Raw genomic sequence first — 14669 nt, forward strand, 5'->3', positions numbered from 1 at the left:
ACTTCCAATTCTATAAGATTAGCGAATATGTACACCGCTATTGGCAATTATAGAAGCGCACACTTCAATTAGAATTTTGAATTGAAGCGACACTATCGTCCGTTCGTGTGACGGGTGCGAATTAACTCGTCTAATGGAATGCCTAAGTGTGGCATGAGCTTTGTAGTCCGTTCTTATCACCGCCTGCTCGTTTTAAGTCCTCAAGTCAACGCGTGAGTGTTGGACGTGTTACAATATTCAATTTATATTCAGTTGATTATTTGCTAACACCTTGTAAGTCAACGAATATTCAATGGATGTTCAGTAGGAGGGAAAAAGTGTGCGATTTTTTTCCGGCATAAAACCTATACCCACAAGCCAGTGAAGAATACGGCCTGCGGGGCTCTGCACTTTTTAATAAAGTTTTTAAATGAACCGAGCATAGGTAAAAAAATTGACGGCCTACATTACATGACACACGAGATTTTTTTGTATCGTGTAATCATGGCATGGAAGTTGGTTATTTAACATAATAGAAGCACCCAATTATTAACTTAAGACAGACCTCCAAATTGGGCAGGTAGCGGCTAAAGGGAGTCGGCGTCCGCTTCTTTTGAGTGGATAATTTTACTCATAAATAAATTTACAGTAATTCAGAGCAACACTATATACGAATTCAAGGAAACTGAAAATGATTCGCATTTAGCAAATATTTCTTTGGTGCTTATATAGATAGCACAATGGTCGCTTAATTGGCTGGGCAAAATGATTGGAGTGTCAGATTAATATACTCGTTATTGCCCGTAACTAGGGAGCTTAATAAAGCAAAATAATCTATTCTTAGGAACAGAAAATTTTTTATCTCATGTTGTGACTTTGATGCAATACACAATTTGAGAACATGCATCGCGCATTTTTCAGACAGACAGGAAAATTAAGGTTTGATGTGATGAACAAATTTTCGCAAATGATCTCAACTCGGTTAATCCACCGAACAATGATCGCAACAACATTTAAGAGAAGATTTTTTTTCAAGTTCCGATGTTCATCTCAACCGATTTACAGAATCGATGAATTGCGCGATCACTGCCCTGCCATCGAGCGAAAAAATATCAATCTTGAAAGACTGTAAATGAAGACTGCGTCTTTTATCGACAAAGATTAATTTTTTTACGGTGAAAGTAGTGTCAGATTATTGAGGCATGAACCAAAGAATCATTGAAGTCCATCTGTGAGATACCATTAGTGCGACTTCATTGAGCTCCCTCACAAGCGGCGCTTTGTGAGCCCAAGAAAGTGTGGTGTCAAATTCACCTCACAAGGAGACGCTCCTCAGAAAATCACTGTCCTGAAAATTGCTAACTCAGAAATCCTTATTTTTTAACCCCATAAAGCATATAACAAATACCCTGCCCTTCAACCGCTTGTGTTTCATGTATTTCGAAAGTTAACATGTATGAGCTCCTATCGAGCGTGTACAGAAAATATATTGCAAATACAAAAAAAAAATAAATTTTGACGCACCTGCGCCTGTGGATCGTAAAAATACGCGATATTGTGGCTTCTCAGTTCACACCGGAGATAAATTCCCAATAAGTTAAAACCCACAAAATATTATTCGTAATTAAATTTTATTCATTAAGATTGGGAAGAATTACATTTTATTGAATGTAGATTTTAAGCTTGAAAAAAAGGGTTACAAGGACGGACCCTATGTTCCGTCTACAAGGAGGAGGAGAGGAAGGGAAGATGAGGAGAGAGGAGGATAAGGAGGAAGAGAGGAAGGGAAGATGAGGAGAGAGAAAAAGACAAGGAGGAGGAGAGGAAGGGAAGGTGAGGAGAGAGAAAAAGACAAGGAGGAGGAGAGGAAGGGAAGATGAGGAGAGAGAAAAAGACAAGGAGGAAGAGAGGAAGGGAAGATGAGGAGAGAGAAAAAGACAAGGAGGAGGAGAGGAAGGGAAGATGAAGAGAGAGAAAAAGACACGGAGGAAGAGAGGAAAGGAAGATAAAGAGAGAGAAGAGGACAAGGAGGAGAGGAAGAGTGGTCAATGGAGGAAGCGACTGGAACGACGAGCGAGGAATAAAAAATAATCATTGCAAATACAATAAATTTAACAACGATTTAAATATCAGTATAAACGTTACATCTAACAACAAAAAAGTACGTAATGCAAGTGATAAACTAAAAATAAAATGAACCTTTCATGTGAGGTATTAAATGTGTTAAAAGCCACCAAAAAAGTAAGGTATATAACCGTATATTATAATATAGCTTTATTTTTGTCAAAGAATAGGCCGAGTTTGGCCTACCGCTTATGCTTGTAATGTTCTTGACTTGTCTCTTCGGGATCTGAAAGCTGGTCTCGTGTGGCCATACAATTAATGGTACTAAAATGAGCAAAAATAGAGAGCATAGTTGATGTCTTTTAAATTCTCTACACACATACTGAAACTTCAAGCCATAGACATTATCAATGCGCTACAAACTGGCAATTTCTTAGCATTGATCAAGGCTTTGGAGGCAGCTCAGCGGGCCAGAATTTGCAAGGCGCCATCTTAAAGATTAACGGGCATGCTAAGCGAAATCACTGATTCTATTGAACAACTTCCAATGATTTAGAGATACGAATAAGTTCCAATAGTTATTTATCACATGAATTTTAAAAATAAAATAATTTATTTCTGAAATAATCAGTCTGACATTCGAGACTAACCGACATTCGCTGCGAAACAGTAATGACTTGCAGTAAGACCACTAGGCATCAAACAGCACAATTTCCAAAAAAAGCTTTACACGAGTTACATAATTAAACATATTATTGATTCTTAACAAGCTTGTTTGACGTAGTTGATGTTTAAACGTGTTTAAGCACCAATGCAATTTTTGTAAACAACAACGACCAATCACAACTGGCCACGACGATAGTTTGCCCCATAAGTGAAGAAACGTTTTCTGTGTTGCAGGTCAGACTTTGAAGGCAAACCATTTTAATTACCGGGACCATAACAAATATCCAAGTTTTGGTTCCATTACTTCCATATATTTCTTAACATGGCTCCGAATCTTATGTGGCAACGGTGAGAAGACTACAATAAATTAGGCTTTAAATACGGCACCTGTTTATTTAATAATGCTAAAAAATGTACCCAGGAACTGCTATACGTTATTCAAATACGGGATACAGCATCATTAAAAATTGGAATCTACCACAATCTGCAATTCTCCTGTAGAGTGTAGCCCAGTATGGAGCTCAGAGCAGTGCAAAAATGGTTCAACTTTTATAATCGTTGCCACCAACGCTGCAAAGCTAAAACTTATACGGAAAGTGCATGTAGAACACTTAATTCTCCAATACCTTTTGTATCCGAAGCAAGCTTGTCATGTACGATTTATCTCTAGTTGATTTAGTAAGCTTATTGAGCTTAAGTTTGGCGCTGGCCCTCAAGAGAAGGAAATATCTTAAACGGTTACGTATGTTCGTCTGTGAAAAACTTGAATACATGATTTTACAAAAAATTTGAACGAAAAATCGTGCATTCAAATCCTTCGCAAACGAAAATGAAACAGTGCATTTAATGTTCCGTAGTTAGCCTTCGTAAGCATTGGGGATCGTAAAAAAAATTCCTCGGGGCCAATCACACGCTGTCATCGTGCTTCATGGAAATTGAAATACATCATTACATGAAACTAGCTCCATAAATTAAATTGATTTTCTTATCACCTGAAGCAATTTAACTGAGACCATATTTTACGAGCTGTGACGTATTTCTAATACACATAGTTAGAAGCATTGGGTGATATAATCAACCCAGTCGAAAGTTTCAATTTGATCTGCGTGTAAATTCCTGAAGAGTTTAAGCCTTTTGTGTAGGCATAATGCAGGCTTTCCCACGCTCCATCACACGGCTTGGCCTCCCTCGAGGCACATTATTGCATCAGTCAGACCCGGCCTGTAGTCCGTCTCTGAGCAGAGCCAAAGGTTGTGCTCGCCTTAACACAAGTAAAAAGCTTAAAATGACTCCCAAAAGCTGCCTCTAAAGCGAGTAATAACGAGACTGTCAGGAGATCCCAGAATCTATCTTAATTAGGAGAACTTTTAGTAAAATTTACAGGCGGATAAATGCTGTATGGGGTTGCACCGTAGTTAGCACGTCGGCCTCAAACTCTGTCCGTTTTCAGCCGATCAGTACGAAAATTTATTGATTTTTCTAACAAAAATTGCACAACTAAACCGATGAAAAGACCTGATCCAGTCCCAATGAAAAATAATTTGGGTCATGCACATTATTTAAGTCTAAAAAGTGCTGGTACGGGTTTGGGAAGCGCTGTCGTGCCGAGTTTCATTTACAAATCAAATGAACAAGCGTTATAAAAATCTTGTAAATGAAGCGTAACAGGAAGAAGAGTTGCTGGATGATACATATCTGGATCACATGTTTTATTATGACTGGCCTGATATTTCAGTGATTTATTCATATGAGCTATCAATGAACAAAACTGTAATTTCCAAACAGTCCATTCAATGAACAAGAAATATCAGATAATATGCAGCGTGCAGGTGTACTGGGATAATTACTCGCAGCGGTCTGGAGAGAGCTTCTCGGTCAGCAAGGTCACATATATCGAATAAATAAATAAATTTTATACAATGATTCAATGAATAAATAAAGTACTATGAAATAAAGTCAACGATAATGATCACATTTTTGAACCACAATTAAAGAAAATAATAATAAAGTTTCTTTCTAAACAGTCTTTATGGTCTTAAAGTGATCAAAGAGTTATTTCATGAAGTGATCAAACACAGGTACAGCATACATGTGATATGTACTACAGCCAAACCAGTGACACGATAATATAGATCTTCTCTAGCTTTCATCTATTGTTTCCAGCAATAACTTGAAATTCGGTAGCAAACAATTATTATTCCTCTCGTACTTCTCATGCAGAGCGCCGTGCGAACTGCCGTTTTGCCGTGTGGTCGTAACATAAACAATGTATTGAAACGCAAGCATCTGGTCTGAAATGACTTGACAGTAAAATAATAATTATTATATTTTCGCCATTTCTCTGTTATATTATTTTGCTATAGGTTTCGAAATTCTAATATGTCGTCTGTTCCTGAATGCCGGTCTCATGTTCGGCTTCGAAGTTGACTCAAATTGAAAGCATAATTACCGAGGCACCGTAAGCACAATTTAAACGAACCTTGCACGAAAAACTAGTGATACATCATTGGCTAATAAAACGCGTGAATGCTACGCCAAGGAACAGCATAAAATTTAATATGATCGCCCATCAGCCAGGAAAGAATTGGGCGAGGACACCGAGAGAAGCAGACGTCAGAATCGAGCTTTCATATCTAAAAGATAAACTATACTCGAAAACGACGCATTTCACAGCGGCTGCCGTGATATTTTGTATGACAATGTAAAGTTTACACCGATTGAGTAGGGCATTGTATGGCGACCAACCACATCAGCATTGTGTGTCTTTCTCGGTTGTTGCATGGTATGGGTCGATTTTGTATGGGTTTTGTGTGGGTGTTGTGTGGGCGTGTGGGTGTTGTGTGAGTGTATGGGAGTTTTGTGTTGGGGGTCATGTGGATGTATTTTCCAGCGCCGGGACAAGGTAGGACATATTCGTGTGCCGTGGAAGGCACAATTAGACGGTATCAGATTCATGATGTAAGTACTGGCTTGAGCGAGGAAGACAAAAATTACGTTAAAAAGTTTGTTTACCTGTGGACTTGATGCTCACGATCTTTGTAAAACATGAGACAAGTTGAGGAGGCACACGGTGCGAGTTTGGAGATCAACATAGCAATACTGATTGCAACGATTTCGTAGTCTCGCTTGACGGCTGGCTTGAGGAATTGGTCAAATTTCGCTATTTAATTCCAGTCTATGATACACAATGGCAGTCGTAATTAATGAGGCAGAGGTAAAACTGAAAAACCACTAACTGTTTTGGCATTAACATGTGTCGGAGCTAATTTGCGATAAATTCGGTAGCAGCACAGAATCATCAAACAATAACGTATACGACTTATTTAGGATTGTTCGAAAACAAATTAAAAGAAGCCAAATTAATTGAAAAATTTCGTCATATTTTCAATGCATTTTATTCAAATATTTTGTTCTTCATCATACAACTGATGTGAAATTGTTTAAATTGTGAACCTACACATGTACAATACTATTCCGTTTTTAGCCCATTGCTCAACTCACTTTTCTTATTAACATACCTGGAGCAGGTCAAGGAAGGTGCCACGTCTGTCGTTCATCCTACATACCTGCAAGAAAAAATATCTTTAACATACGTTCATCGAACATAATATTTATACATATATTCCCTAAAAGTTAATCAAGTGAAGCCTACTAACATACGTCGAATCAGTCAGCCCTCAAGTGTAACTACTAAAAAATCATTGCTTGACTGTGAAAGTTTTAATATAAAAAGAAAAGGGAAGTTTCAGCTATATTCATCAGTGTCATCTCTTCCATATCCGACATTTCTCGCCATGCGATACGTCGCAAAACTTAGTTGAATGACAAAAGTTAATTAATGTTCATTAATTACCGCAGTATTTCTTCAATCAATGGCAAAAATGCCTTAAAAATAGTGAAGGGCCAAATTAATATGAATTGAAGTAATGTATTCCGTCTATTAAGTCGCAACAGCGCCAAGGATCTTGACAAATAATCTTTCCATGCCCATCTAACTGCAGAGCGCGGGAGCAGCTTCACGCAGTCATTAGCCCGGCCGGCGCGTCTAAGCATATAAAGCTATTACACGCGTCCCTTCATTGTATCCAGTTTCATCCCACCCTCGGTTACGTTGATAGTTTTCCCTTGACGTGAAACCACAGACGGCCGACTTTGGATGTTACGGAGGCCGTATATAATGTCTACGATTTTAAATGGAAAAGTTGCCGCGCGGATGTAGTGTGTTCAAGGAAAGCGTTCCTAACACTCGTTGTTGACGCCATAATTGCATATCAAAGTGACGGCCGCAGAGTTTTTACAAGACATATCCTTCCTGCCACGCTTTTTACCCGCTTCCCTGCGGAAGATTTTTTCACGTGTATGGTTTTAATTCTCGCCAGCTCCTGCCACCGCCTTTGTGTTTGTTCAGTGAAAATTTCCGATTGTTGATCGACTCGATCATGTCAAAGATCACGCGATCGTTCGATTGTGATGCCCGGTCATCATGACGCATCCTAAACAGCGTTCATCATTTTAAGGCATCACCATGAGCGCATTTCTGTAGAGTAAATTGATAATTATCGATTAGTTACGCCGTGGTACGCATGCCATGTTGTCGTATAACGCATGCCATGTTGTGCAATACAGTGCCGTATCTCTGTCACTCAATTGTAATGAGGCAAATGATACATGTTCTTCCTCAGGATGAAAGTTATTAGATTTTTTTATCATTTGCCGGAAATTATACATATTGATTTTCAGCTGCGTGACCTGATCAGTATTTGACATATGGCATATCCAGAGTGTTTAAAAATTGTTAGTTCTCATCTTCTCGACTCAGAAATAAAAAAAATAGTACGGAAGGAGGCATAAAGTTATAATATCACGTCGGGTCACGCTTCAAATGATTATTAATACTATTACAGTTGGACAAATATTCGTTCCCAAATAATTATGATTGTCCGAGCTCAAATTAGAAATGTACTAGATAGCTACACCTTCGTTTGGATTGCACGTAAACTCACCAAGATAATTTCGAAGCAAAATTTATGATGTAATGTGCGCTATACATTTCTATCATTTTTCTACGCGTATTTACAACTAAGTACCGTACCTGTTGTTATGAATACAGCTTTAGCATATTTAGCACATTTTTTAGGAAATTTTTGATGCGTATATGATTTTTCATAATATATAATTAGTGGAAAAATATTCTCTATATATTCTGAAGGGATGAGAATGATTAGCGAGCATGCACTCGTTCATGCCACTCATCGCTTTCGAATGCTCACTTGGCTCCCCTGTTGAATTTCTTACGTTGTTCCTTCCGGTTTTGGATGCATGGCATCCTGAGTAGCTTTTTAGGTCTAATTGCCTCAGCATTTAGCGTCATCTTTGTGCTGGCTTCGGAAAATAGACTTTTTTGAGCCTCTTCCTACCACTGAACGCGATCTATCAACCGAATAATGAAGGGTTGCACTGAACGCTGCGAGACACAGCGCGGTCTCGTGGTGCATGACAGCGGGTGTCTCGTGGTGCATGTGTGCGAGACACAGCGGGTGTCTCGTGGTGCATGTGTGCGAGACACAGCGGGTGTCTCGTGGTGCATGTGTGAGAGACACAGCGGGTGTCTCGTGGCGCATGTGTGAGAGACACAGCGGGTGTCTCGCGAGCCCATCACTCGATGTTTGAATTTACCAAAATTTATTAAATGGGCAAATAATTTCTAAAGAAATGCGTTACACCGTAACACTACTCTTAATAGTAACCATAGCCATATGGAGTGTTCAAACACAGGAGTAAGACCAATCATTTGAATTGTATTTTGTGCGAAGTTTAAAGCTTACAAATGAAGATGGTGCGGTCACATCAAAGGCGAAGCTGTCATTACCGACAGCCCAGCGATGACCGATTGATCACGATAACATCGTCATTGATTGTTATCGACAATATTTATGCTCCGAAACCCAGCCTCGCGTCTATTCCATCACAAAAGTTTCCTGGAGCTACTGATAGTCATCACATTTTGCAGGAAAACCAAGAAGATGATGCTTTAAAAAAAAGTTGAATCGGCGGTCTTCGGTGCCGTTCACAGCTGACAAAAGACTAATTTGTAAGAGCGCGGTGAACCAATGAGGTACTTAGCATGGTACTTAGAGGTACTACGAGGTACTTAGCACCTCTAAAGTATAGGTCATTTGACAGATAAAATCCGAATGACTGGAGGCAGCGGATGCATTCAAGATTGTGCAGTGAAAGTCATAAGCGTGAGGCTATATAATTTAGGCTGAGAACATCACTGTCTTCACCCAGACATTAGTGTCACAATTTTGGTAGGAATAGCATAATGCCATGAAACATCCATCACTGAATGATATCACAATCTCGGTAGGAATAACATAATGACAAGTGAACGAATTAGTCCAACCTGGCCTCGGCAGGTCAGAGCGATGCGGCTCCCATATGCTGCGCTTTATTATATACTTCAAGTCGTTGATTTTCGCACTACGCCATTATTCCGGAGTGATATCATGTCAAAATAATCGATTGAAGCAAAAGAATATTATTATCTAACCGCCAAAATGGCATTCATGATGATACACATTCAGAAACACATTAAATTCTCTTTTCCAATCATGTGAGTATTTGTAAGTGCTTAACCAAACTGTCAAAAAACACATACTTGGAGGTACATATAAGAACTATCCAGCGACTGCACACACTTATTTAAAATAAACTTATTCTAGGACACCTACGTTAAGTCTCTCGAAGTCTTCTAAGATTTAGGAACGCCGCGGGAACAAGAACTGGGCCGAGTTTTGTGTTTGTTTTTGGGGGTTTTATTTTAATTTTTATTAGCAGTTCGTGTATTTTAGCTGCGTTGGCCGATGTCCAGCTGGGGCGCCGGAGGGGCGGACGCGTGGCGGTCGATGGACATTTTTCGTCGCCTATTTCCAGGCAAATAATTGTGAAATAGGTGAATTATTTGTATGTTTTCCTCGTTTGGTAATGCACACCTATTATGATTATACTTGTGGTATGATTAATAGTAGTCATCGTCTTGGGTTAAATTATTAATTGACATTAACGAATAGTTCATTCCGCTCGCAACTGATTTTAATCTCAGGTTTAACGCCGTGAGGTTTACATATGATAACATTCAACGGTCACATTATGTGCCATTTTGAATGTCCCAATAAAACTACTATCCCAGCTGTGGCATGAATATGATACTGCTTCTATACATTTTTACAACACTTCTCTTTAACTTAACTTCTTGTTGTTTATCTGCTAAAAATTTTATAATCAATATTTAACACACTTCTACTTGTCCAATCGATCTGAAATTTTGCACACTTGCGTAAATGCGGAGACAATGCTTGAATCAATTGACAGAAGAAATAATTTTTAAAATACAAAAAAATTTGTATGAATTATTAAAAAATTTTTGATAAATATTTTTTTTATGAAATATTAAAAAATTTTTGATAAATATTTTTTTTTAATAATTGAAAATAAAATAATAAATTCATTGTACATGTTTGTGAATTAATCTGTCAACATTGGAAACACTGGAAAGTAATTTATATGGTAGTTTTCAAACGCATAGTATTTAGACCTAACTCATTCTCAACGATAACATATGCCTTTTTTCTGTTTGATGAAAAATGGAAAGGCAGAAAATAGGAAGTTAAAAATCATCATTGCCCATAAAAAGAAGTTGATGATAGACACAATCTTCCTGTCCGACGCGCGTGAAAAAATATATGGTAATTCGTGAGCTAAACTCTTCCAGCCCGTGCCATAATTACCATAATAATAACCATACTCATGTGAGCTGTGCAGTATATGGGTCCACGTGACTCATGTGAGCTGTGCAGTATATGGGTCCACGTGACTCATGTGAGCTTTGGAGTATATGGGTCCACGTGACTCATGTGAGCTGTGCAGTATATGGGTCCACGTGACTCATGTGAGCAGTGCAGTACGTATATGGGTGGGTACACGTACTGCGAGAGTTATTGGCTATTGTACAAAATTTTCTCGGATAAAACATGAAAAACGACAGCGGAAGTAAACTGTGCAGCGACAGTCGCTTGTTTACCGCGCAAGGAAGGATGCAGCGACAGTCACTTGTTTAATTGTAATACCAGAGTTCAATGCAAGTTATCAAATGATGATAACGAAGAAAAAATATGAAGATACTTTTTACATAGCTGTGAAAAAGTAACTAAAAAGTTTGATAATGGTTAGGTAATAATGTGAATATGGTTTAAAATATCAGACTAGATCAATATAAAAGGTGTAAAAAAAAAAGAATGAAGAAATACCAGACTAGATCAATATAAATGGAGTAAAAAAGATATTAATCCGAAAAGTCCAATAAAACTGTGGAAGGGAAAGGCCTCGCAGGAACGAGTATCCTGATAACTGCTGACCCGGTGACGTGGTAGGATCGATGTGACCATTACAACGATCAAGGTGAATATGCATGAGATTATCCATGTGATCAATCAGGCAATAATCAGAGGTTCATCATTTGTTACGCGCTCGCCCGTCGCTCATATCGTTGCCTCCATTAAAACCAACCTAAGATGACGAGCTTATAAATTAAAAGTAATAAAAGAAGACCAGCCTCGGGGTAGGTGGCAGATGGCGTTGGTTGCTGCTTCTGAGGCTCTCATATACAGCGGTAAAAATCTGAACATATATTCCAAATATTGATCTGTTTGAATATGATGCAAATAGAGATAAATATTGCATATACGTTTGATAGGATTAATTAAATTGATTAAAATTAAGTTAATTGGAGTCATTTTACATTTTGAAATTTAACAAAGAAACGAAACGTTTGACGGCAAAGTATGATAGGAGCATAAGCTATATGGAACGAGCATAAGCAATATAAAATTTATGACACGAAATAAAGCATGCCTAATAATTTGAAACTTTTGTCCCTTAGCTTTTTTTTACTTTTTATTGATGCCATATCTCCAGGATATAGCGCACTGAATAAATTCCGATAAAGCATGGTGTGCGTTACTTAAATCCTTTTGTGCTAACATCGAAAAATTAGGAGGCTTTAAAAAAAAAGAATGCTTTCCAAAAGGCTGACCTGCCCTGTTTTGGGGACCGGCTTAACAAATTTTCATCAATAATCTTGCAATGACGGGACTGAATGAAAAGATTGAATTAATACAAAAATTCAGAGTTTATCTTGCACTAGTAGAACATTACAACTAATTTTCTGTCATCACGGTAGAGAAAGCGAAACAAATTACTGTTCATATAAAATTAATTTTAAAAAGTAATACTCGTAAATATATTAGGAGTTTAAGTCGTCATATGGTCAAAAATCTAGCAGGAAATTACAAAATTTTGACTGCAGATTTATTTTCCATTTCCCGAACCAACAGAAGCATGAGGTATAAAGATGTAAAAAAAATTCCGCTGAGAATGAAATGCCGTTAGCATCCGTCTTATTTTTAGGAAGCATGCAGCAAGGAAGTAGATAATGCTACATCCACCAAATCGTGCTAATAATAATAAAAAATTCATAAGACATACCTATTCAAATTAATAATTTACAATTTCAAATAAATATTATAATATTTCTATTCTTATCGACTTTTCCTTGTTGCTCGCGCATGAACAATAGCCGCTCAGTAGCGGCTCAGCAACTCTACGTAGCGGCTCAGCAACTAGCGAGCAACTCTACGGGCTACGGCGGCCACATTTCAGAGACACCCGCTAGCCTGGCTGTGATGTCTCGTGTATGTTTAACAAGATGTCAAATTGGTAACATTCAAACAATCTAAAAATTAAATCACAAAGCTTACACACAAAATTAACAGATTGATAAACATGCAATTATTAGTTACCTGCGACTGCGTTATAAATAGATAGAGGAAACTTCTAAATTTAAATTCAGTGTAGATCTGATACATTTTCATAACCGGATTCAGTGCTCGGATAATTGCGAACAAAACTCGAGAAAATATCAGAAAATTGCGATTTACCACAAGAAGATATACATGGAAACGCTTTATTAGTAGCTTCAATGCTTCACCAATGAAGCTGAGTTAGAAACGGAGCGTCAACTAGAGTTTCAAACTGCGGTGGCTGCCGTCGATTCTGAAATATTTTTTTAGCGCGGCTTCTTAGGTCTGCTTGGGTTGCCGCCCCCCCCTCCCTCTTCCTTGGGTGCTATAAGAAGCGTCTTTGGGCGGGAGTCATCTGCTTTAATATTATAACGTTGCTCTAAACTTAAATAGATTTTATCTTGACTTATCTACCTTCATGATATCAACAACAAAGTCCAATCTAAACATGCGCCCACACGACTGACCACGCATTCTTGTTGTTACGTTGTCGAAGAATGTTTTAAAAAATTATATGATATATGCTATTGAATTTAGAAATATATATTTTTTTTGGTCCGGAACAGAAGGACCGCGGAAGCTTGTCGGGACAGCCAGTAGTCGCTGGAGGACGCAAGGGGTAGGATGTTGGACGCTCCCTAGAAAAAATCCTACCGGCGCTGCAATCGATTTTGTAGCCAATAATGAAAAAACTGCGCCAACTGAAAAAACTGCTCGGCGCCATGTATTGCATTGCAGCCTTAAACCATTTTATTTTGATATTGAGTTAATATTCTTGCTAAATTGACATAATATTGGGAGAGCACCACAAGGCAGCGCCCGATAACGACCCCCTAAACTACTCGCATTCACGCTTCATAAGATTTAGTAGATTTTGTTCATGCATACGAAATTACCTAATTTACTTACCTAATTTACTAATCTGTACACAAATGTATTAAGACGCTGCTATATGCCAACAATGCCAAAATAAATGCAAATATTTTTTTTTGTAGTGAGGGCGATAAAACGTCTCTAACCGATGATAAAGGCAAGGCTAGTGTTCACATCATTTCAGAACAACGCTTTAAACATTACACAACATCTCACATTATTTTACATGCCTCACATTATATTTGCATGTTTACATGACGGCTAACATATTATGGGATGTATGAGAAATTCGTTACGAACATGTAACACGACATTTCCCTCGGTTCGATTATACGACTCCATTTAAATTTAGATGACATTGAATGGTATAACTTATGTATACTTACATGCGAGCGGTCCAGCAGGCGTCGGTATGGCGGAGGCTGGACTTGACATGCGTTTTGCGACGGCATGCCGAGTGCCCGGCGATGTTTCAACTCTATTTATTAATTGAAAATTTTTATGTGCCTAATAGAAACGTAGATTATTGGCCGGTAGCATTATATCGAGAGGCTTCAAATTAAAATAAAATAAAAAAAAGATGCACTGATTCGCACGAACTAAAAAGTAAAACACAAAATATTTTCCACTTCTTATCATCCATTTTCCATATTTAATGAAAGGAGTGCTTATCAACGCAGTTCAATCACACGGGTTTGGTTCACATAATGTTAGTCATTTTTTATTGAAAATTAAGTAAAAGGAACCTGTTGAAAATGCAAAATATATTTCCATTATTTAGGTTTGATTAGTTAGAAAATTAAAGAAAACATAACAATATGACAATAATCTGTCGCAATGGAAGACTTGGGCAATCACTGCGGTGAAGAACCGTCCACGCATCAAAAGTAACTTAATGGATAAAAATTACAACTAGTAAGTTTTTTAAAACGATACTTCTCCAGATGGTATGGAGAAGTGCCGGTATAATACACGATATCCGAACACCTGTAAATTGAACACCTCTGTAATGATTATGCGCACACCTTTGCTGCTGTTGCTACATATTGACGTCAACCTGTAACGTCAATGCACAGTGTACTGTACGAACGGTAATGCCAAGATGCAGTGCACCGTACGCATGGTAATGCCAAGATGCAGTGCACCGTACGCATGGTAATGCCAAGATGCAGTGCACCGTACGCATGGTAATGCCAAGATACAGTGCACTGTACGCACGGTAATGCC

At 38.1% G+C, this 14669-nt stretch overlaps 1 protein-coding gene across 8 annotated transcripts in view; it reads right to left on the reverse strand.

Annotated features, from left to right (window-relative positions):
• LOC108677908 (zinc finger protein rotund) overlaps window positions 1-14159 on the reverse strand; it is a 169359-nt gene extending 155200 nt beyond the window's left edge. For 4 of the 8 annotated variants that reach the window (XM_018166219.2, XM_018166216.2, XM_018166215.2 and 1 more), the window contains exons 1-2: window positions 13829-14159; window positions 6228-6275 (exon numbers count right to left, since the gene is read on the reverse strand). In XM_018166219.2, the coding sequence (XP_018021708.2) occupies window positions 6228-6275; window positions 13829-13894 (114 nt within the window). In that variant the 5' untranslated portion in view covers window positions 13895-14159. The remainder of the gene's footprint in view (window positions 1-6227; window positions 6276-13828) is intronic. The other 4 variants (XM_018166225.2, XM_018166223.2, XM_018166221.2 and 1 more) reach the window with 1 other exon arrangement.
• Window positions 14160-14669: the final 510 nt, after the last annotated feature.

This window comes from Hyalella azteca, unplaced genomic scaffold (genome assembly GCF_000764305.2).
Source record: "Hyalella azteca isolate HAZT.00-mixed unplaced genomic scaffold, Hazt_2.0.2 contig10758, whole genome shotgun sequence".
NCBI lineage: Eukaryota > Metazoa > Arthropoda > Malacostraca > Amphipoda > Hyalellidae > Hyalella > Hyalella azteca.